This window comes from Scyliorhinus torazame, chromosome 12 (genome assembly GCF_047496885.1).
Source record: "Scyliorhinus torazame isolate Kashiwa2021f chromosome 12, sScyTor2.1, whole genome shotgun sequence".
Lineage (NCBI taxonomy): Eukaryota > Metazoa > Chordata > Chondrichthyes > Carcharhiniformes > Scyliorhinidae > Scyliorhinus > Scyliorhinus torazame.
Window position 1 is genome coordinate 158,138,264 of NC_092718.1, and position 21,690 is coordinate 158,159,953.

General features: G+C 43.9%; 1 protein-coding gene across 2 annotated transcripts in view; it reads right to left on the minus strand.

Annotated features, from left to right (window-relative positions):
* Window positions 1-418: 418 nt before the first annotated feature.
* Window positions 419-21,690, minus strand: part of orai2 (ORAI calcium release-activated calcium modulator 2) — a 95,028-nt gene continuing 73,756 nt past the window's right edge. Inside the window, exons 2-3 of one of the 2 annotated variants that reach the window (XM_072469250.1) lie at window positions 13,204-13,593; window positions 419-5,122 (exon numbers count right to left, since the gene is read on the minus strand). In XM_072469250.1, the coding sequence (XP_072325351.1) occupies window positions 5,015-5,122; window positions 13,204-13,593 (498 nt within the window). In that variant the 3' untranslated portion in view covers window positions 419-5,014. Of the gene's footprint in view, window positions 5,123-8,892; window positions 13,594-21,690 lie in introns of those variants that run through there. The other variant, XM_072469249.1, reaches the window with a different exon arrangement.

Below are 21,690 nucleotides of genomic sequence, written 5' to 3' on the forward strand. Positions count from 1 at the left end.
GGCTCCCGGATCTTCCGATACTCCAAATATTGCCACCTCTGGACTCAGAGTCACCCTCCCTTCCAGGATCTGACATGACATCCGAAAATCCCTGCCAAAATCCCCTCGGCCTCGGACATGCCCAAAACATATGCACATGGTTCGCAGGACCACCCACACCTGTCCTCTACCTCCTCAAAGAACCTGCTCATCCGGGCCACAGTCAAATGGAGCCCTGTGGACCACCTTGAACTGGATCAGACTAAGCCTGGCACACGACGAGGACGCATTGACTCTCCTCAGGGCCTCCTCCCATAACCGATTTCCAGCTCCCCTCCCAACTCTTCCTTCCACTTTCTCTTCACCTGCCCTATTGGAACCCCTTCCCCTCCATCAGCTCCTTATATATTTCCGAGACCCTCCCCTCCCCAACCCGTTTTTGACATCACCTTATCCTGTAGTTGTAGTTATCCCCCTTAGTTGGAGGCGAGGGAAGTCCGGAACCTGCCTCCGGACAAAATCCCGCACTTGTAAATACCAGAACCCATTCCCCCCTGGCAACTCAAACTCCTCCTCTAGCTCCTCTAAACATGGGAAACCCTCCTCAATGAAAAAATCTCCAACTCTCTTGATCGCTGCCATCTCCTAAAGCCCCCGTACAGCCCCTCTGGAGCGAACTGGTGGTTGTCACAGATCGGTGACCACATCTACTGTCCCCACACCCTCAGGGCTGCCAATATCACTGGGCTTGTGGAGTATCGAGCCGGCGAGAATGTCAGAGGTGCCGTTAACAAAGCCTTCAGACTCGTGCCCTTACAAGATGCCGCCTCTACCCGCTCCCACACTGACCCTCCCCCACTACCGACTTCTCCCCCACTAATTAATGTGTAAAGTTAGCCATTGCCTTGTGCATCAGTGGGTGAGACTCACACCATTCTCATGGTGTAAAGCGAATCATCGGACCCTTTGTTATAATAAGCAAGGTTGATGTTTGAACCTTTTGGTGTTCCACTGTATACTCTTGTTTCTGTAAATTATTTCACTTGTTAATGAATTTGGCATATTAATTTGGAGGGATGTGTTTTCCATCTAGATTAGAGGTTGACGATCATTTCAGTAAAAGTAACAATTAAATTGATGAATTGTTCTGGAAAAAAAAAAACTTACAACCAGTTGGGAAAAAAAAATGGGACCAAATAATATGCAACAACCGAGGGTGATAAGGTCATGATGCTTCTTTATCGTCAGGATTGAGACCAGCACTGTGGGTGCACCTACCCAACATGGACTACAGTGGTTCAAGAAGGCAGCTCATCACCACCTTCTCAAAGCCAATGGCCTTGCCAGGCATGCCCATATCCAGAGAAATAAGGACATCTTCAACTTGTATCTCAATTTGCACCAAGTCCTGTTCTATTCCATCATGTCTTCACTGACAATAGCTTCCACACCAGCAACAATTTTGAAATTCATATCCATATTGATGGACACCCTCTGCTCTTCCTAATCTCCTCCAGCCCTAGAAACTGAGATCTCTGCATTCCTCCAATTCCAGCTCCTGCGCATCCCACATTTTAACCGCTTCACCATTGTCTTCTGTGTCATCAACTGGCATGACCCCAAGCTTCTGAAGTCCCTCCCTAAACCCCTCTAACTTCCTACTTCCTTCACCTCCTTTAAAGACTACCTCTTTAACCAGGCTTTTGGTCACTTGTCCGAATAGCTCCCACGGAGCTGTGTATCAAACATTGCTTGATAACGCTCCTGTGAAGCGTTTTGGAATGTTTTTCAACATTCAAGATGCAATATAAATGCAAGTCGTTATTGATTGAGAGACTGGCTAAAAGCTAAAAAAAAAAAAAAGGAACAAAATGAGATTGCAGGAAATTATGAATTGCAGAAGTGAATTGTGAAATGTTTTCATATATTCAAATTGAATAAGTAAGTCAGGGTAACAGTAGGATTTCTGATGAAATCCCGAAGAAAACAAACATGTGGCAAGGCATGGCAGAAACTTTAGTTAAATTCTTGCTATCATACTTCATGAAGGAAGCTGAAGGTTTGGTATTATTTACAGGAAAGAGGAAGTATCAAGATTGTTGAAAATAACAAAGAGGGAATTGGAAAGTGAATGGCATAAGGCTTCTGGTCTAGATGGACTGCACTCAATAGCACCAGAGAACTTAAGATAGTGTTTAAAACATAAGTCAGGTATCATGAGAGAGGAATAGTAGCAAAAACTAAACTCTGATTTTGTATTACATCAGTGAGGGGAAGCATGTAGATGAAAATAGAAGGGGGAGGGGCAAGGATGGACCCTCGAGCACACTCAAGGTGACCATATGGGAGCAAAAGAAGAGCTTTTGCAAGTGATACTCTGGTTACGATTGGATAAGAAATGGATCCAGATGGCTGCAGTCCCACCCAACGCTTTGCAGGTTAGGTGGATTGGCCATGCTAAATTGTCCCTCAGTGTCCAACGGTTAGGCAGGGTTATGAGGATAGGACAAGAGATTGGACCTAGGTAGGGTACTTTTTCAGAGGGTTGGCGCAGGCTCGATGCCGTATGGCCTCAGTCGAAGGGCACTGGAGGACGGTGTAGTCAATCATGCCAAAGTCAGCAGACAAGTCGAGAAGGATGAGGCCTGAAAGCTTGCCTTCGTCATAATCACATGTGGTGTAATTTGTAACTTTGATAAGAACCATTCCAGTTCTGTGGCAGGGGCAGGACTTCAATTGGAGGGAATCAAATATGGAGTTCTGGGAAAGATGGTCGCAGTTTTGGAAGGCATGTTCTGGGACTCGAGACAACGGAGGTTGGAGATAGGGCAGGAGCATCAGATCAAGGGTTGGTCTTCGAGAGAGGTGATGACGCAGTTTTCAAAGGAGGGAGGGGGCAACACTGATGAGAGAGAACGTTGGTGAACATGGCCTTGATCTTTAAGTCACCTTTGTCTGCAGGAATAGTGCCAGAAGACTGGAGGATAGCAAATGTTGTCCCCTTGTTCAAGAAGGGGAGTACAGATAACCCCGGTAACTATAGACCAGTGAGCCTTACTTCTGTTGTGGGAAAAATCTTGGAAAGGTTTATAAGAGATAGGATGTATAATCATCTGGAAAGGAATAATTTGATTAGAGATAGTCAACACGATTTTGTGAAGGGTAGGTCGTGCCTCACAAACCTTATAGAGTTCTTTGAGAAGGTGACCAAACAGGTGGATGAGGGTAAAGCAGTTGATGTGGTGTATATGGATTTCAGTAAAGCGTTTGATAAGGTTCCCCACAGTAGGCTACTGCAGAGAATACGGAGGCATGGGATTCAGGGTGATTTAGCAGTTTGGATCAGAAATTGGCTAGCTGGAAGAAGACAAAGGGTGGTAGTTGATGGGAAATGTTCAGACTGGAGTCCAGTTACTAGTGGTGTACCACAAGGATCTGTTTTGGGGCCACTGCTGTTTGTCATTTTTATAAATGACCTGGAGGAGGGCGTAGAAGGATGGGTGAGTAAATTTGCAGATGACACTAAAGTCGGTGGAGTTGTGGACAGTGCAGAAGGATGTTACAAGTTACAGAGGGACATAGATAAGCTGCAGAACTAGGCTGAGAGGTGGCAAATGGAGTTTAATGCAGAAAAGTGTGAGGTGATTCATTTTGGAATGAATAACAGGAAGACAGAGTACTGGGCTAATGGTAAGATTCTTGGCAGTGTGGATGAGCAGAGAGATCTCGGTGTCCATATACATAGATCCCTGAAAGTTGCCACCCAGGTTGAGACGGTTGTTAAGAAGGCGTACGGTGTGTTAGCTTTTATTGGTAGAGGGATTGCGTTTAGGAGCCATGAGGTCATGTTGCAGCTATACAACACTCTGGTGCGGCCGCATTTGGAGTATTGCGTGCAATTCTGGTGCGCATTATAGGAAGGATGTGGAAACATTGGAAAGGGTGCAGAGGAGATTTACCAGAATGTTGCCTGGTATGGAGGGAAGATCTTATGAGGAAAGGCTGAGGGACTTGAGGCTGTTTTCGTTAGAGAGAAGGCTAAGAGGTGACTTAATTGAGGCATACAAGATGATCAGAGGATTGGATAGGGTGGACAGTGAGAGCCTTTTTCCTTGGATGGTGATGTCTAGCACGAGGGGACATACCTTTAAATTGAGGGTAGATATAAGACAGATGTCAGAGGTAGGTTCTTTACTCAGAGACTAGTAAGGGCGTGGAATGCCCTGCCTGCAACAGTAGTGGACTCGCCAACACTAAGGGCATTCAAATGGTCATTGGATAGACATATGGACAATAAAGGAATAGTGTAGATGGGCTTTAGAGTGGTTTCACAGGTCGGCGCAACATCGAGGGCCGAATGGCCTGTACTGCGCTGTAATGTTCTATGTTCTATGAGGGCTAGGAAGACAAACACCACAGTGAGATTTTATGATATGTAGCTAGGGAGACAGAATGCCAGGAAAGTACAAGGACATTATGTTCCAAATCTTGAGCATACTCTGTGAGAGTGCTATTGTGATAGAAGATGGCTGTAACTCCCAATCTCACTGGTCCCAATTCTCTGACCTGCACTCCCATTTTGGATTGGATTGGATTTGTTTATTGTCACGTGTACCGAGGTACAGTGAAAAGTATTTTTCTGCAAGCAGCTCAACAGATCATTAAGTACATGGGAAGAAAAGGGAATAAAAGAAAATACATAATAGGGCAACACAACATATACAATGTAACAACAAAAGCACTGGCACAGGATGAAGCATACAGGGTGTAGTGTTAATGAAATCAGTCCATAAGAGGGTCATTTAGGAGTCTGGTGACAGTGGGGAAGAAGCTGTTTTTGAGTCTGTTCGTGCGTGTTCTCAGGCTTCTGTATCCCTCCTGTATTTGGACTCATCGTTATTAAAGAACGTTCACAGTTTGGGTTCTTACCAGTCATTCAGACAGAGAATTTAAAGAATCATAGACCGGTTGAGAAACTGCTTGTAATGTTCCACTCCAGACGTTTCCCTTCACAGTTCGGACTGCTGTCTGCCTTTTAAACAGGATTGCCTTCACGGATCCGACGAGGAGGTTTTAAAATCGCCTGGCAAAGAGAGTGAGAGCGAGCAGGGTGTCTTCCAGCTGCTTCCAGGCTGAACTCTTCCTAGAATTGAGGACAAATGGAGCTCTCCAGATGATGATGATAATGATAATAATAATAATGATAATAATAATAATGATAATAATAATAATAATAATAATAATAATAATAATAATAATAATAATCGCTTGTTGTCATAAGAAGGCTTCAATGAAGTTACTGTGAAATTACCCGCCTTTCTTACAGAAGATTCTGAATGGCTCCACCAATCGGAAGCAACAACAGGAGATAGTCCAGGATTTGAGATTCACCGATTGACTGCTTGCCAAGTCTACCAAACTGGCATCACGGGCTCTGCCACAGAACCTAAAAAGGAAGTCCTGGGCAAGTCCATTAAACCAGGGATGTTTCAAGTTTCCCTAAAGTCTGTAGTTTAAGCAAAAATCTGAGTGTTATAGCCAGTAGCAAGAAGATTGTAAATTAAAGGCAGTCAGCATGGCAGGGGTTAAGGAAGCACAGAACAGACAGGGTTGGCAACAGCATCTTAACACTTGTTCATAACTCAAAAATGAAAATCCTACATAAGAGAAGGTTGATGTGGGCTGAATTCTGCAATACATCCTTGTGACAAGGTTCAAATACAGTCCAGCCAAAGTCAACGCCGCCTACAGGTTGCAAGGGCACCTCATTAAAATCCAATCAGCTCACACTAAATTGCCACTGGTTTGGCCAACTTACCCAGAGATGGGAAATGGACAAGTCATACTGATGCAGCAGGAGGACCATTAAAGACAAAGAGGAGGCAGCGATATTATGAATCCAATGATACTGTACAAAACACTAGCTGCCCGAGATAGAATTTCTCCTGCTCCTCAGTGATAAAATTTTTTACTTGACAAGAAAAGTAAAAAATGACTTGCCAAAATCAAATTGGATTTAAGCCTTTGGAATAATGAAATAAGTAGAATCAGTATAGACAGGTTACAAATCTGAAGAAATACAGATTGTATTTATATTGTTTCATTGTAATTAACATTTACCTTCCTTCTGTATAGGGAGGAAAGTGTTAATTACAAATAGGCCAAGCTTTTAAAAACCAAAAAGAATGTCAGAACTATACAGCAAGCCCATCAGCATTTGAAATAGGAAAGCACACAAATAGAAACGTCTCTGCAGTCTATCTGGCAATTCCAACAGCTAATTTAATCAATAAGTCACTTCCTCAGATGTGGAACCAATTATCCCAGCTATCTCTGCAATTCTCTCAGGCATCCAACCAATCCCTCCCCACCCAACCCGCGAAGGTCCTTCCAATCCTTCCTTCTCCTGCAAGTGCCCTTCCTGTCATTTAATTTGTTCCCATTCGTTTTATTTTTATTATTTTGGTCCATGGACTGATAATTGGGATGTGCCTTTTAGCAGAAGATTCAAAGTTGAAGCAGCCTGTTTGCCAGGACATTGTGTTCCCAAGCTTTGTACTTTGGAGAGGAGAAACCAGACTCCTTGGCACCAAGTGGATCTTAGGAAACAGCTTTGCAGGGACTCGGTTAGACTGGTTAACTGCCAGCCGGTGGGTTGGCCAGGAACAGTGTTCTGCCTGACAACATTAAAGTGGTAGGTTTCTGCCTGCTGCTTTCTGAGAAATGAGAAGTGTTTAGACCTTGGAAGTGAAAGACACTCTCTCTCTCTCCTGCTTACTGAAGTGAAAGAATTGCTGTATTGTTCTGAAAGCAGCGAGTACCTGGCACATGCTTTGCTGTGAACCTGAAATGATGCTGCGTCTGCAGAGAAAGTAGACAACCTTCCAAAGGAAAACCATCTCAAGCCTAGAAGGAAGAAGTATCAAAATTAAAACTTGAACCGCATAAAAATGTTGATTCGGTGGGTGTCATTCCAGTTCAAAGATCCTTTATCAATTTATTGATTTTTATTTCCTTTCCACAACCCTTTCCCCTGTGTTGTTTCTGTGTGTGTGAGCGAGTATATACAGAGAGGTGGGCGAGTTAGGGGGGGGGGGGGGGGGGTTAGAGAGGAGCAGAAGAGAGTCAGTTACATTTTCTGTTGTTTAATTATAATGCTGTACATAATAAAAGGTTACTTGTGTTTTAAAGTTACAAACCTGGTGACTGCAGTTTATTTGGCTCAACCAAGGATCTCAGTATTTTAAATAAAATCCAATTTCACTAGTGTTGCGACTCCAGGTCAAGTGTGGCTGGAATTGACTGCATACCAACCCAGGGTGTCATGACATTCCTTCTAGCCAATCCTCCCCCCATCCATCAGTCCTCCTTTCTCCCCTCCCACCTCCATCCAATTTCACACCCCCACCACATATTTTTATGCACTCTGAGCTACACATTCACCATAACCATCTGAGTCAAGTCTGTGCACCTTGTCAATTTTGCGATGTAAATGCTCTTTTGGAACTGGTCTAAAATATGAACCCATTTTTGTTACCCTCAGCTGCCGAGAGCTCACTGTATATTTCCAGCATTTTGTGTTTTGATATAAAATTGCCGACATACTTACCCATTTATATTCTGGACCTGGCATAGTACAACACATTTTTCTCATTCATTAAAATACCAGATGTGGACCAATTGCCTCAGCGCCATTTCACTGAGCTGCAATACACTGCTGCCAGACTTTATCTAGCTATTGGGAAGCAAATGAGTGGGAATCAAATAAATCCATGTGAAGCAAACTGGGCTGCCAGTGTTAAATTAGAGCCATGACCTTTGCATAGCTTTCAGTTTGTTAATGAGAAAAAAAAGCACAGTTCATTCTTTTACCAAAAAAGGTATTGCCAGGATGTACAGACTGAACCGATACCGCAGCATTTAGGACACCAGTAATCAGAGACAATCTCAAATATGACAAACCTCTTCAGAAACAACTGAAGAATTTAAAGCATCAGGAATGACAAATAGTAACCTTTAGCTTTTACTTTCTGGTGGAAACAAATTTTTTTTAAAAATCTGACCGAGTCAAGCTCGTTAGCCATTGCTCTGGTGATTACAGCGTCTATGGCCATCACCTAAAATAATCCATAGAGGCATTAGTTACTGAAAGTTACCAACAACCATGTATCATGCCTTGCACAACTTTCACTTGTGAATTTTGTGTACAACCCCCCCCCCGTATAGCACTGGGGAAAGAAGCATTTTCCCTTTCAGGTTACCCATCGTCTTCATCGAGCATGTCCTGGAGAAGTGGAGCTCCTGCTATTGCACCAATCCAACACTACTCTACTTCTGACATTAGTTATGCTGTGACTGTGCTAGGATGGCCACATTAAGGAACAGCTAAAGACTTTGTCCACTGGATTGGGTTGCAAACTAATTTCACAAAGACCCTGGCGAACATTCTAGGCTTATTGCACTGCTCAGAACTTAAACTGAATCCATACGGACAGATTTTATGCCCCATCAGTATCTTCGAGACAGAGGACTATTTGGAAGGCATCAACACTTTCGGAAAGAAAGTACACTACCATTTGTTCATGTATTTCTGCCAGTGCAAGTCGTATACCTTTTGTTAGGGAAGTAGCTTTCTTCCAGGCACGAAGGCACGTTTTCTTGGCTGGAGCCAGAAATTCCACACTGGGGGAAGAATCGGCGAGGCCTCACCATTCTGTGACACGTGAGCTGGTAAATTACCTACCCTGACTAATTGCAATCATCTGAGCTGACCAATGGCAATCAATTTTTTGGGGGAAATGCGCAACATGATAGCAGAGAAAAACCTTAGGTAGAATGTGAGGTCGTGAAGCAGCGTGTTCGTGTAATATCAATGCACAAAAATTGAAGTCAAAAACCACAGTTCTCGTGCTCTGTGTTACAAAAACTATTTTGCAATACTTTATTTCAAATGTAACTTCCATTTCTCCAATAGCTACAGGACAAATCTCCATGCAGCCACCAAGGTAGCAAAATGATAAATTGCACCACATACAAGGTATGTACAAGGCTTGCAAGCAGAAAATAGTAGTCAAAGTACTAGAGAATGTTCTTTTTAAAAAAAGGCAACATTTTTTTTGTCCAGGAATTTGGTTTATAAAAATTGGAGAAAAGAAAGCAGGATGCCAACTGTTGCCCGTCTTGCAAGTTCCTGTAACTATAAGCTTCGCAATGAAGCACCTGGTACCAAACTTCACAACTACACTTCTTCAGACCCAGGTCACAGAAGCTTTTGACCTCAAAGATTAAGACAATTAAGTGCTCACTTATGAAGCACAAAAGGTTGGCATGTACTGCACATGGGAAGCTAAAGACTACACACTGCCTGGTCCAAGGAACAGTCAGGTCACAATAATGTTATTAAAAAGTAAACACCAATAATTGCATATCAAAGCAGTTGTAGGTCACTGATTTCAGTAAAAGGCCACAATTGTAGTTAAGCATGTATAAGCTGGTACAAGAAAAAGGCAAAACACCAAACATGCAACAATTGGTCTCTTTTTTGATATAAATGTGTGCAATCTTACAATGTGTACACTCAATGTGACTAATTCCCATCTCCCCCAATCCCTGACTTGGGAGCATGGATGCAGCAGCCCAATTTCGTCTCCACCGACCAATATCTCCAAGAATTCTTAGATACATTTTCTCACACACATCACTCTCCCCCCCCCCACCCCCCCCCCCCCCCACTCCTTCCAGAAACAATTGTTCATCAGGGATTAAACATTGCAATAAGATTAGGTGCTGGTTTATTCAACAGCATATTATGCACAAACTAGCCGTAAAGTCACTACGAAACACAAGGAGGCCATTCTACCCAAGTACATGTCACCTTCAATCATTAAAATCCACCAATTTTCACAATTGTCCCCTCCTATCCTCTGGTAAAGGTGGATAGGGTCCAAATGGGAAACATTTTTGTTTCTGTTCTTACGGAGATGTGGTTGATGTCAAATTTCAATTTGATCTGTAAGACTCAAATTACAGATGAAACCTATGCAACTTTTTTTTTTTAAAAAAAGGACTATTCAACTATTAAAACAAAGACACTGACTTAAAATGGCTGCAGGGGTCATCTGTCATGTCTGCAACTGCAAATTGGTCCAGTTTCTGGAAGTTTCCAAAGTGGATTACAATTAGGACATGTCCAGGCAGTCCTCTAGTAGAATTTATCAGCTAATGTCAAGGGATAGTTCAAAGATGGACTGAAATTTAAAATGACTGCCACCATTTGCATCACTATAATGGTTACATTCCATGTCCATCAGGCTAAAGACAGAGTCTACAGACACAATGGCCACATTGGAAGTGTTGACATGTTCTTCTTTGATCATTACATGGAAGAATGGGTCACTCAAGTGATGGCTAGGATATAAAAAATTAATCACCTAGGCCATAAAACAATAGTCCAGGTCTGTCTGGACAGGAGCTAGTCAATTGTCTACTGTGCAATACTCAACAGTTAGAGAGAGATGTCATGTTATTGAGATCACCATATTTTGAAATGCATTTTTAAAAATGAAACCCTGCTTTGCTTTCAAGCAGTCTGGAAAAAGTAACATCTGAAAGCAGGTGATACCAGGAGCCAAAGGTTCTCTGCCTGCTAATATACCATGGAAAGCAGAAAGAGAAATTCTGAAGACGACTTCAAAATCCAAAACATTGTTTCCAGGAGAAAACCAAATACAGCTCAAGAACTGCCGCAGCCGCAAACATGGTAAAAAAAAAATTACAATCAGTGATCTCTTTATTTACTGTCCTTTTCGTTGAATTGTAATTTTGCCAAAATTTAACCTTGGCTATTTTGTAGCTTGTATTTTTGCTTGCTTGTGTGTGCATTTCAACAAGCTGGATGTTGGTTAACCGTACCAATATTTAAATATCTTTACCCGGGTGGGTTTTTACACGTTTAAACTCAAAAAAGCCTGCTGGACTGAGTTCTTCGCAATCAGCACTGTTAGGGAAACAAAGATAGTTTTAAAGGATTTATATTTCTCATGTCTACCAATACAAATAAGGTACAGTTTTAAGTGGATTTAATTTATTGTTTCTGTGCCTGGAAGGGTAAACCCTATATTATATTCATGCTGGACAAAGGTGTTTTGTATGCGTGGTATCGGAGGGGACTTTGAGGAGAAAACCACAAACACTAATGTGGATTCAGAGCAGTGTGTGTGTATTTGACCACAAGCAATCTGTGTGCTTAAAGGGACTTTGCATTATTGAGACCACTGTAGCTCAAGATGTACTCTGCAATCGTATTAATCATAAAATCTGGGTGTATTTGTTAAGCTAAGGGAGGGTGGCAAAGTAAAGGAGTATTGTCTAATAATCCAACTTTTCATGTTTAATAAGTGTTTTTGTCTTGGTGTTAAAATTAATTAGTGGTCCTGTGACTTTGTTCCTTCACGTCTTATAAAGTAAAAGTTATGGTCTTTTGAGCGTTTCATTCTGGAATCTTCCCATCCAGCTATATCAACAGGGATTGTAACAGCACGTAAATAATTAAGAACATGAATTGAATTGGCATATTCATCGTTACAAGTTTTTAAAAAACCCTGTTACGATCAACTGAGGAGTGGGGGGAAGAAAAGAGGGAGGGAGTCCTTGCATCCCGCCTCACCTGGTCGCAGCATTATAATCATAATTGAAGTTGGCTCAATTCGAATCACTCCCAATTTACTCCAAATTCAAAACAAAAAATGTTGCATCATTTCTTGTAACTTATAATTTAAGTAGTTCCTAAAATTTAGCAAATGAGCAATTAGTGCTGTGCCAATTGGTTGCTCTGCTATTATGACTCAATCATCAAAATCCTGAAACTTTAACCGAATACAATGAAGGGCCAGGCTCCCCCCCAGTCAGGATGTACCCTGGTTAAAAAGGAGTGGGGAAGAAGTGAGCACAATATAAATCAAGTAAGCAGTGTTCAGATGGCACAAAGACATCCAAATATTTTAAAGTTACATCAGAATATATTTCTTCCTCCTTTTACATGAGCAGTACCCCTTTCTGTCTGACGCTGCCTGTTGAGATCGGAACAGTTCACGATCCTGAACAACATATAAGTCAGGATCTAGGGCGTTGTGATCAATAAGATTATCCATATTAGGGTTTAAATAGCTTATTATTTATATTATGGAGGTACAGCAGTACATTGCATTGTGCATCAGTACTTGTTGCCATGGAGTAGAGGGGCACAGGTGGAACACCCACCCCACTGAGCTCCTGATAGTATTAGCCCATAGCAGTAATGCTGCAAAGCAAAGTGGGTAGCCTCACTGGATTATAATACACCCCTTTGACCAGCTGGGAGCAGCATTGGATATCTAGTCCTGCAAGGACTCAGTGAAAGAAAGCAGGTTTTGTTTTTATAAACCTGCTTTTAAGAATTTCAGTGTAGGGTTGGGGGAGGAAGAATCCATTGTAAAAATCTGTGACATTCCAGAAACAATCCAAACCAACACCACATATCCTCAGACCGCCTGGTCAGTAGCAGCTTTTCACTGCTGCCGAACCCATCACTTTCTCAGCAAGCATGCCAGATTCCTGACTCAGGTTTACTCCTGTACTGGAAAAAACAAAATGGCGGCTTGGAGAGAAATTAGGATTGGTCTACGTCTGGTCATTCAGTTTAATCTGGAATAGGTCCTCTAGAGTTTTCGGCCCTGTAAGGAGTTACGTTTTTTTTTAAAAAAAGGCAGCATCCTTTTTGTTCAAATCAGTTGCTCAGCAGTCGGCATGACATCCGCCTAACCTGAAGCACTTTTGGATAAGCTTAGAATTCCAGTTTACACCTTCAGCTCTGTGATAAAGGGAAAGAGTTGCGTACGCCTTGATATGTTTCTTTTCGAGACAATGCCGTAAGTACTGTAACCACAAAGACAATGAAAAGCCACAGCTGTAAACCTGGATTCCTGAATAAACAGGAGAGCCCGTATGGCACTTGCAACTGAGATCATATGGGCTTCAAAAGCCCAGAATCCCAGGGTGGGCGAGTAAATCTTTTTTTTGCCATTTTCTACTTTTTCAAACCATTTGCAAGGCCCGGTCATGGCCGTCCAGCTGCACTTTCAGCTTATGCAGCTCTTCAATCTCCTGATTGTGGCGCTCGGTTTTGTGCCCTACCAGCGAACGGTAAAAGTGTATGGTGAAAATCACAAAAATAAGGCCCACTGGTACCATGATAATAGTGGATGCCAAAGCTGCGTTCCACCCAGTGTGCCCCTCTGCTTGATCAGTCTGCTCGTCATTCTTCCCAATTTTGTCCACCGGTAGGAACTTGATCCAGCATAGCAGGACCACCTCTGTGAGGAACAGGAGGATGCCGAGCGCAGTCGAGAAACCCCAAGCTAGCTCGATGTAGTAATGCATGCGCTCGTGGGGCGATTCATTGACAGAGTTGAGATTATGGATGTTGCTGACAGCTTCCACGTTAGGGAGGATGCACGTGCTGATCAGGAGGGCAAAGAGGTGGACAGCAACCAGCACGGTTGTGCAGGCACTGAAGGCGATGAGCAGGAACTTGGGATAATTGTACTCCATCTCCAGCTGTACTTCAACCATGGCAACCTGCAAGAAAAGAAAAGAAAGGAAAACCTCATTGAACATTCTGGCACTCCAATGGCAATTTCACATGGAAACCGCCACAAGATTAATAGAGGCAATGTCATACCGGTGAGATAGAAGATACATTTCTGCACTGGGCTGGCTGGGCAGTGCAGAAGGAGGTACCCTCTCTGCATTCAAGTATGCTACATCGGTTTTAGATATGTCACCGTGCGCTTCATATTGTGTGTGTGTGGGGGGGGGGCTTCCATTCCCCAACACCAGTTACATCGATTAACATAAAAATACATTAAAAAAATATGTTTTATTAGATAAAACAATTTTCCATTTCACTCAAATGGAAATTTACAATTGTGTGTGAATTGATATAAGCAGTATTGATATACACAGTAATAATGAGCAATGAATGTAGTTTATTAACTGGGTAAAAAAATACAACACAAACAAGGGAACATGATAAATAGAAGGCTTCTGTTCAGATAATGATTGCTGCAGTCCTATTGCAGAAGTCTGGAGCAGCAGGATCACGATGCCCTGTGCTCAGAGCATTGTACAGGAATCAGAATGAGACATGTGGCCTGGCACTATGTGAACCGATACGGACTGTTGAGTCTATTGAGCAACCCACAATCGCTATGCATGTTAAAACCTTCCATAAAACTGTTAGAATGACAGATATTTCAGATTGGCGTAAAGATTTGATTACACCAATCAGAAATAGCTTAGCATCATTCTAATGCTACAATATTTCACTTGGGTAATACAGGGCCTGTTTCACTGGAGTTCATTTTGTCAGCAAAATTCTGGAGCCAAACATAAAGCCTCTAATAAAACAGGTTTAATGGTCCACATGTTAGGGTCCTAACACTGGATGGATTACTGGATGGATGACTGGAGGGAGGGAGAGAGGGAGAGAGGGACGAATGGACTGTAATGCTCACTCTAGGCATTTTACAACTGAAAGTTCACCTTTCCTCCTTAAATTCATAAATCATCTAAAAAATAAATGCATAATTGAACCATTAACTTAAAAATTTTTTTTTTTCCCAATTAAGGAGCAATTTAGCATGGCCAGTCCACCTTCACTGCACATGTTTGAGTTGTGGGGGTGAGACCCATACGGGGTAATGTGAAAACTCCACATGAACAGTGTCCCAGGACCGGGATCGAACCTGGGTCCTCAGCGCCGTGAGGCAGCAGTGCTAACCACTGCACCACTGTGCTGCCCCCAAAATTGAACCATTTACAATAGTTTCTCTGGCAATGTTTGACCAATGGATAAGGCCAAAACATTTTTTTTAATTGCCAAAGGGAACAAAATGGTGAGGAATTTGACCATTCTAGAATTGGGACACTGCGCAGGATCAAGGCCCATAATGCAGAGGTTGAAAGGAAGAGGAGACATGATGAAGCAAATGATCTGATCAGGTGGTGTTAGGTTTGAGCGACTGAATTATATTAGATAATTGTTCTGCCCCATGACTCCAGTTTCTTTTTTTTCTTTATTCTTTTCATGGGAGTGTAGGTGTTGCCCATCCCAAATTGCCCTTGATCTGAGTGAGCATATCAGAGTTACGAGTCAACGCTCTGGGTCTGAAGTCACATGTAGGCCAGACTAGGCAAGGATGGCAGATTTCCTTCCCGGACCAGTTGCGTTTTCAAGACAAATCAATAATAGTGGTCATGGTCGCCATCACGGAGACTAGCTTTATATTCCAGACTTATTCATTGAATTTAAATTCAGCTGCCTTGGCAATAGCCTGGGCCTCTAGATTACTAGTCCGGTGACAATGCCACCACCACTCCAACGTATCCCTCATCTCTCTCCTCCAGACACATGAAATTAATTGCCTATTTACATTCAACATAGGAAACACATTCAATATGGTCTAATAAGCGATTTACTCAATACAAGGAAAGCTGCCTCGACCACAGCTAAAAAATACCCACACCATTTTGACTAAGAATCCTGGCTCGAGCAGGAATATCCATTCAGTGGCCATGGCATAGCGCCAATACCAATTCTCCTCATACTTTATGAAACAAGCTCCAACTGTTCAGCAAAGAGTCCCTCTCCTTTTCCCCACAGCAGCCCAACTAACCAATCCCTTGTCTGTACCACATAGCATGGATACAAAATTGGTTTGAGAAATGAGCAGAATAAATAGGTGTTTTTGGATTGGAGAACAGATGGGAAGTGATCCCTCCACCTTGCCACCAATGCAAGTCCAGTGTAGTAAGGCTCTTGATGCCTGATTGAGGAATCCTGATAGAGGAACCTGACATCAGGAAAGCAGGGCTTTTCCCACTAATATAGCAATTAATTCCTTCTGGGAAAGATGAATTTAATGGAACAGATTGGAATCCACTATAAAAAGAAAGAAATGCTCCAATATTTCCATTTAAGAGTCTACATGGATGATTGTGCAGAGAATGTGGGGTGGGTGGGAAAGAGGGTAAACAGACAGAAGTCATTGTCCACATTGGTACTAATGACATAGGCAGGAAGAGGGAAGAGGTCCTGCAAAGGCAATTCAGGGAGTTAGGTCGGGAGCCAAAAAGCAGGACCTCTAGGGTAGTAATCTTAGGATTACTCCCTGTGCCATGTGCAAGTGAGGCTTGGATCAGGGAGATAGTACATTTGAACACGTGAAGTGCTGGTGTAGGAAGGAGGGCTTTAGATATATGGATCACTGGAATGTCTTCTGGGGACCTGTACAAGAAGGACAGATTGCACCTGAACTGGAGGGGCACCAATACCCTGGGCAGGAGTTTTGCTAGTGCTGTTCGGGAGGGTTTAAACTAGTATGGTGGGGGGGTGGGAACCAGAACAGCAGGCCAGTAGGTGTAGAGACCGGGGAAAAAGTGAGACTGAGATAAACATAGTGCAGAGTAGGAGCAGGCAAAGGGAAGCCCCAGGGCTCAGCGGGACTGTCAGTCAGGAATGCCTTTGCTTCAATGCAAGAAGTATAACAGGTAAGACTGATGAACTGAGAGCCTGGAATGCTGCATGGAACTATGATGTAATTGCAATTATGGAGACATGGTTAAAGGAAGGACAGGACGGGCAGCTTTACTTTCTGGGGTATTGTTGTTTTAGACGGGACAAAGGGGAAACAAATGAGGTGGAGGAATTGCATTGCTGATTAGGGAGCAGATCACAGCTGTGTTGGGGGAGGACACACTGGAGGGATTTTGTAGAGACATTATGTGTGGAGCTCAGGAACAAGAAGAGTGAAATCACAATGTTGGGAGTGTCTTATAGACCTCCCAACAGCCCACAGGAGAGAGAGAGGAGAAGTTGTGTGGTCAGATACGCAAAAAAACAGGGTAGTTGTGATGGATGTCTTTAACTTCCCCCATATTGACTTGGAATCCCTTACAGCCTGTGGCTCGGATGGAGAGCCATCTGTTAGATGTGGCCAGGAGGGCTTCTTGATACAGTATGTTGACAATCCAACCAGCGAGGCGGCCATATTAGGCTTGGTATTGGAGAATGAGCCAGGCCAGGTGATTGATGTTTCAGTGGGGGAGCATTTTGATCTTAGCGACCATAATTCCATAAAATTTTGGAAAGTCATGAATAAGGATAAGAGTGGCCCGCAGGTGATGGTGCTTAATTGGGCGACGGCCAATTACATCCAAATGAAACAGGAACTGGGGAATGTGAATTGGGAGCGGCTATTTGAGGGCAAATCCACCTCTGACATGTGGGAAGCTTTTAAAGGCCAGTTGACTGAAGTGCAGTACAGGCATGTCCCAGTAAAAATGAAGGATGGAAATGGCAGGATTCTGGAACCATGGATGACAAGGGAAATTGTAAGCTTAGCCAAAAGGAAAAAGGAAGCATACTAAAAGGGGCCATGAAATGTCTTTAGCAAACATGGTCAAGGAGAATCCCAAAGGCTTCAATGCATATATTAGGAACAAGAGGGTAGCAAGAGTAGGCTCACTCAAGGACAATGGAGGGAAGATATGCGTGGAATGGGTGAAATCCTTAATGAGTACTTTGTATCAGTATTCACGATGTTGAGCTCAGGGATAGGTGTGTGAACGTCCTTGAGAGCGTCAATATATCAAAGGAGGAAGTGTTGAGTATCCCAAATTGCATTAAGGTAGACAAGTCCCAGGGGCCGGATGGGATCTATCCCAGGTTATGCAGGAGGCAAGGGGAGAAATAGCTGGGGCCTTAACAGATATCTTCACATCCTTTTTAACCTGGAATACCTGACTGTGAAGTGCCACCCATACTATCTTCCACGTGAGTTTACCTCAGCCATTATCACAGCGGTCTACATCCCACCCCAGGCAGAAGTGAGGAAGGCGCTGGACGAACTATACACAGTTATAAACAACTATGAAACAGAACACCCGGAGGCCTTGTTCATCGTGGCCGGAGACTTCAACAAGGCCAACCTCAAGAGTGTACTGCCAAAATTCCACCAGCACATCTAGTGTCCCACCAGGAGCGACAACACTCTTGACCATTACTACTCAAAAATCAAGGGCGCCTACCATTCCATCCCCTGACTGCACTTTGGGAAATCAGACCATAAGACGGTGCTCCTTCTCCCGGCATACAAGCAGAAACTCAAGCGGGAGAATCCAGCTAAGAAGGTCATGCAGTGCTGGTCCGAGGAAACAGAAGAGCTCTTACGTGACTGCTTAGAGACAGTGGACTTGTTCCATATTTAAGAATTCAGCGACCAACTTAAATGAGTATGCCACCACCGTCACAGACTTCATCAGCAAATGTGTGGATGGCTGCGTACCAAAGAAAGCACTACGTACGTTCCCCAACCGGAAACCTGGCTCAATCGCGAGATTGACACCCTACTGAAGGACAGGTTTGAGGCGTTCAAGTCAGGCGACCCTGACCTATACAAGAAATCCAGGTACAACCTCCGCAAAGCCATCCGAGATGGAAGAGAGAATATCAAACCAAGCTAGAGTCACAGACTCTCGGCGGTTGTGGCAAGGATTAAACAACATAACGGACTATAAAGCGAAGCCGAGCAGTATCTCCGGCGGCAGCGCACCCCTCCCCGATGAACTCAATGCATTCTATGCTCGGTTCGAGCAGGTAAACAACAATCCGTTGTCGAGTGCCCCAGCAGCCCATAACTCACCCATACCCACCAACACAGCTTCTGAAGTCAGACTGGCCTTCCTGAAAGTGAACCCTCGGAAGGCGACGGGCCTGGACGGGATCCCTGTTCGTGCACCCAGAGCCTGCGCGGACCAGCTGGCAGAGGTGTTCGCGGACATCTTTAACCTGTCCCTACTCCACGCCGAGGTCCCCAGCTGCTTCAAGAAGACCACCATCATACCGGTACCAAAGAAGAAGCAGGCAACATGCCTCAACGACTACCGTCCGGTGGCCCCGACTTCAGTCGTAATGAAGTGCTTCGAGAGCTTGGTCATGAAGCACATCACCTCCATACCCCCAGAATGCCTTGATCCACTGCAATTCGCATACCACTGCAATCGGTCCACAGCAGGCGCCATTTCCCTGGCCCTACACTCATCCCTAGAGCATCTCAACAACAAGACCACCTACGTCAGACTCCTATTTATTGACTACAGCTCCGCCTTCAACACCATAATCCCAGCCAAGCTCATATCAAATCTCCAAAACCTAGGACTTGGCTCCCCACTCTGCAACTGGATCCTCGACTTTCTGACCCACAGACCACAATCAGTAAGAATGAACAACGACACCTCCTCCACAATAGTCCTCAATACCGGGGCGCCGCAAGGCTGTGTACTTAGCCCCCTACTCTACTCCCTGTACACAAACGACTGCGTGGCAAAATTTGATTCCAACTCCATCTACAAGTTTGCTGACGATACGACCATAGTGGGCAGGATCTCAAATAACGACGAGTCAGAATACAGGAGGGAGACAGAGAACCTAGTGGAGTGGTGCAGCGACAACAATCTCTCCCTCAATGCCAGCAAAAGTAAAGAGCTAGTCATTGACTTCTGGAAGCAAAGTACTGTACACACCCCTGTCAGCATCAATGGGGCCGAGGTGGAGATGGTTAGCAGTTTCAAATTCCTAGGGGTGCACATCTCCAAAAATCTGTCCTGGTCCACCCACGTCGACGTTACCACCAAGAAAGCACAACAGCGCCTATACTTCCTCAGGAAACTAAGGAAATTCGGCATGTCCACATTAACTCTTACCAACTTTTACAGATGCACCATAGAAAGTATCCTATCGGGCTGCATCACAGCCTGGTATGGCAACTGCTCGGCCCAGGACCGCAAGAAACTTCAGAGAGTCGTGAACACAGCCCAGTCCATCACACAAACCTGCCTCCCATCCATTGACTCCATCTACACCTCCCGCTGCCTGGGGGAAAGCGGGCAGCATAATCAAAGACGCCTCCCACCCGGCTTACTCACTCTTCCAACCTCTTCCATCGGGCAGGAGAGACAAAAGTCTGAGAACATGCACGAACAGACTCAAAAACAGCCCTTCGCCGCTGTTACCAGACTCCGAAATGACCCTCTTATGGACTGACCTCATTAACACTACACTCTGTATGCTTCATCCGATGCAGGTGCTTATGTAGCTACATTGTATACCTCGTGTTGCCCTATTATGTATTTTCTTTTCTTCCCTTTTCTTCCCATGTACTTAATGATCTGTTGAGTTGCTCGCAGAAAAATACTTTTCACTGTATCTCGATACGCGTGACAATAAACAAATCCAATCCAATCCAAAGGCGAGGTTCCAGAGCACTGGAGAATAGCCAATGTTGTTCCCTTGTTTAAGAAAGGAAGCAGGGATAATCCAGCAAATTACAGGCTGGTGAGCCTGACATCAGTGGTGGAGAAACTTTTGGAAAAGATACTGAGGGACAGGACACATGCACATTTGGAAGAAAATGGACAAGTTAGTGACAGGCAGCATGGTTTGTGTAGGAAAGTCATGTCTCACCAACTTGATTGAGTTTTTTGAAGCGGTGACAAACAAAATTGATGAGGGAAGGGCTGTGGATGTAGTTTATATGGACTTTAGGAAGGCATTTGACAAGGCCCCACATGACAGACTGGTACAAAAACTAAAATCACATGGGATTCGAGATGGATACAGAACTGGCTTAGTTATAGAAGATAGAGAGTAGCGGTAGAAGGGCGTTTTTCAGAATGAATCCCGGCCCTGGGTCACTGTCCGTGTGGAGTTTGCACATTCTCCCTGTGTCTGCGTCAGTTTCACCCCCACAACCCAAAAGATGTGCAGGATAGGTGGATCGGCCACGCTAAATTGCCCCTTAATTGGAAAAAATAATTGGGTACTCTAAACTTAAAAAAAAAAAGAAAAGGTTGCATCTAAACTGGAGGGGCACCAAAATCCTGGCTGGGAGGTTTGCTTGAGTCACTGGGCAGGATTTAAACTAGTATGGCAGGGGGGGTGGGAATCAGAGTGGTAGCTTAGAAGATATAATAACTGAAGGGGAAACAGATAATAAAAATAAGAGAACAACATCACCCTCAGGCAGAGCAAAAAAAGGTGACAAGTGTGAGAAGGGAGGTGGTCAATGCAGGACTGAGAGTGTTGTACCTAAATGCGCGCAGTGTACGGAACAAGGGAAATGAGCTTGTTACGCACATTGAAATTGGCCGCTACGATGTTGTGGGCATCACAGAGACCTCTGCAAGGGATCAGGGCTGGGATCTAAATGTACAAGGATATGTGTCCTATCGAAAGGACAGGCAGATGGGCAAAGGGGGCGGGGTTGCATTGTTAGTAAGGAGTGAAGTTAAATCGATAGCAAGGAGCGATATAGGATCAGAAGGCATAGAATCTCTGTGGGTAGAGTTGAGGAATCACAAAGGTAAAAAGACCCTAATGGGAGTTATACAGGCCCCCTAGCAGTATTCAGGATGTGGGCAGAAAATAAATCAGGAGATAGAAAAGGCATTTAAAAAAGGCAATATTACAATAATCATGGGTGACTTCAACATGCAGGTGGACTGTGAAAATCGGGTTGGTAGTTTATCCCAAGAAAAGGAATTTGTGGAATGTCGAATTTGTGGAGCAGCTTGTGACAGAGCCCACTAGGGAACAGGCAATTCTGGATTTGGTGA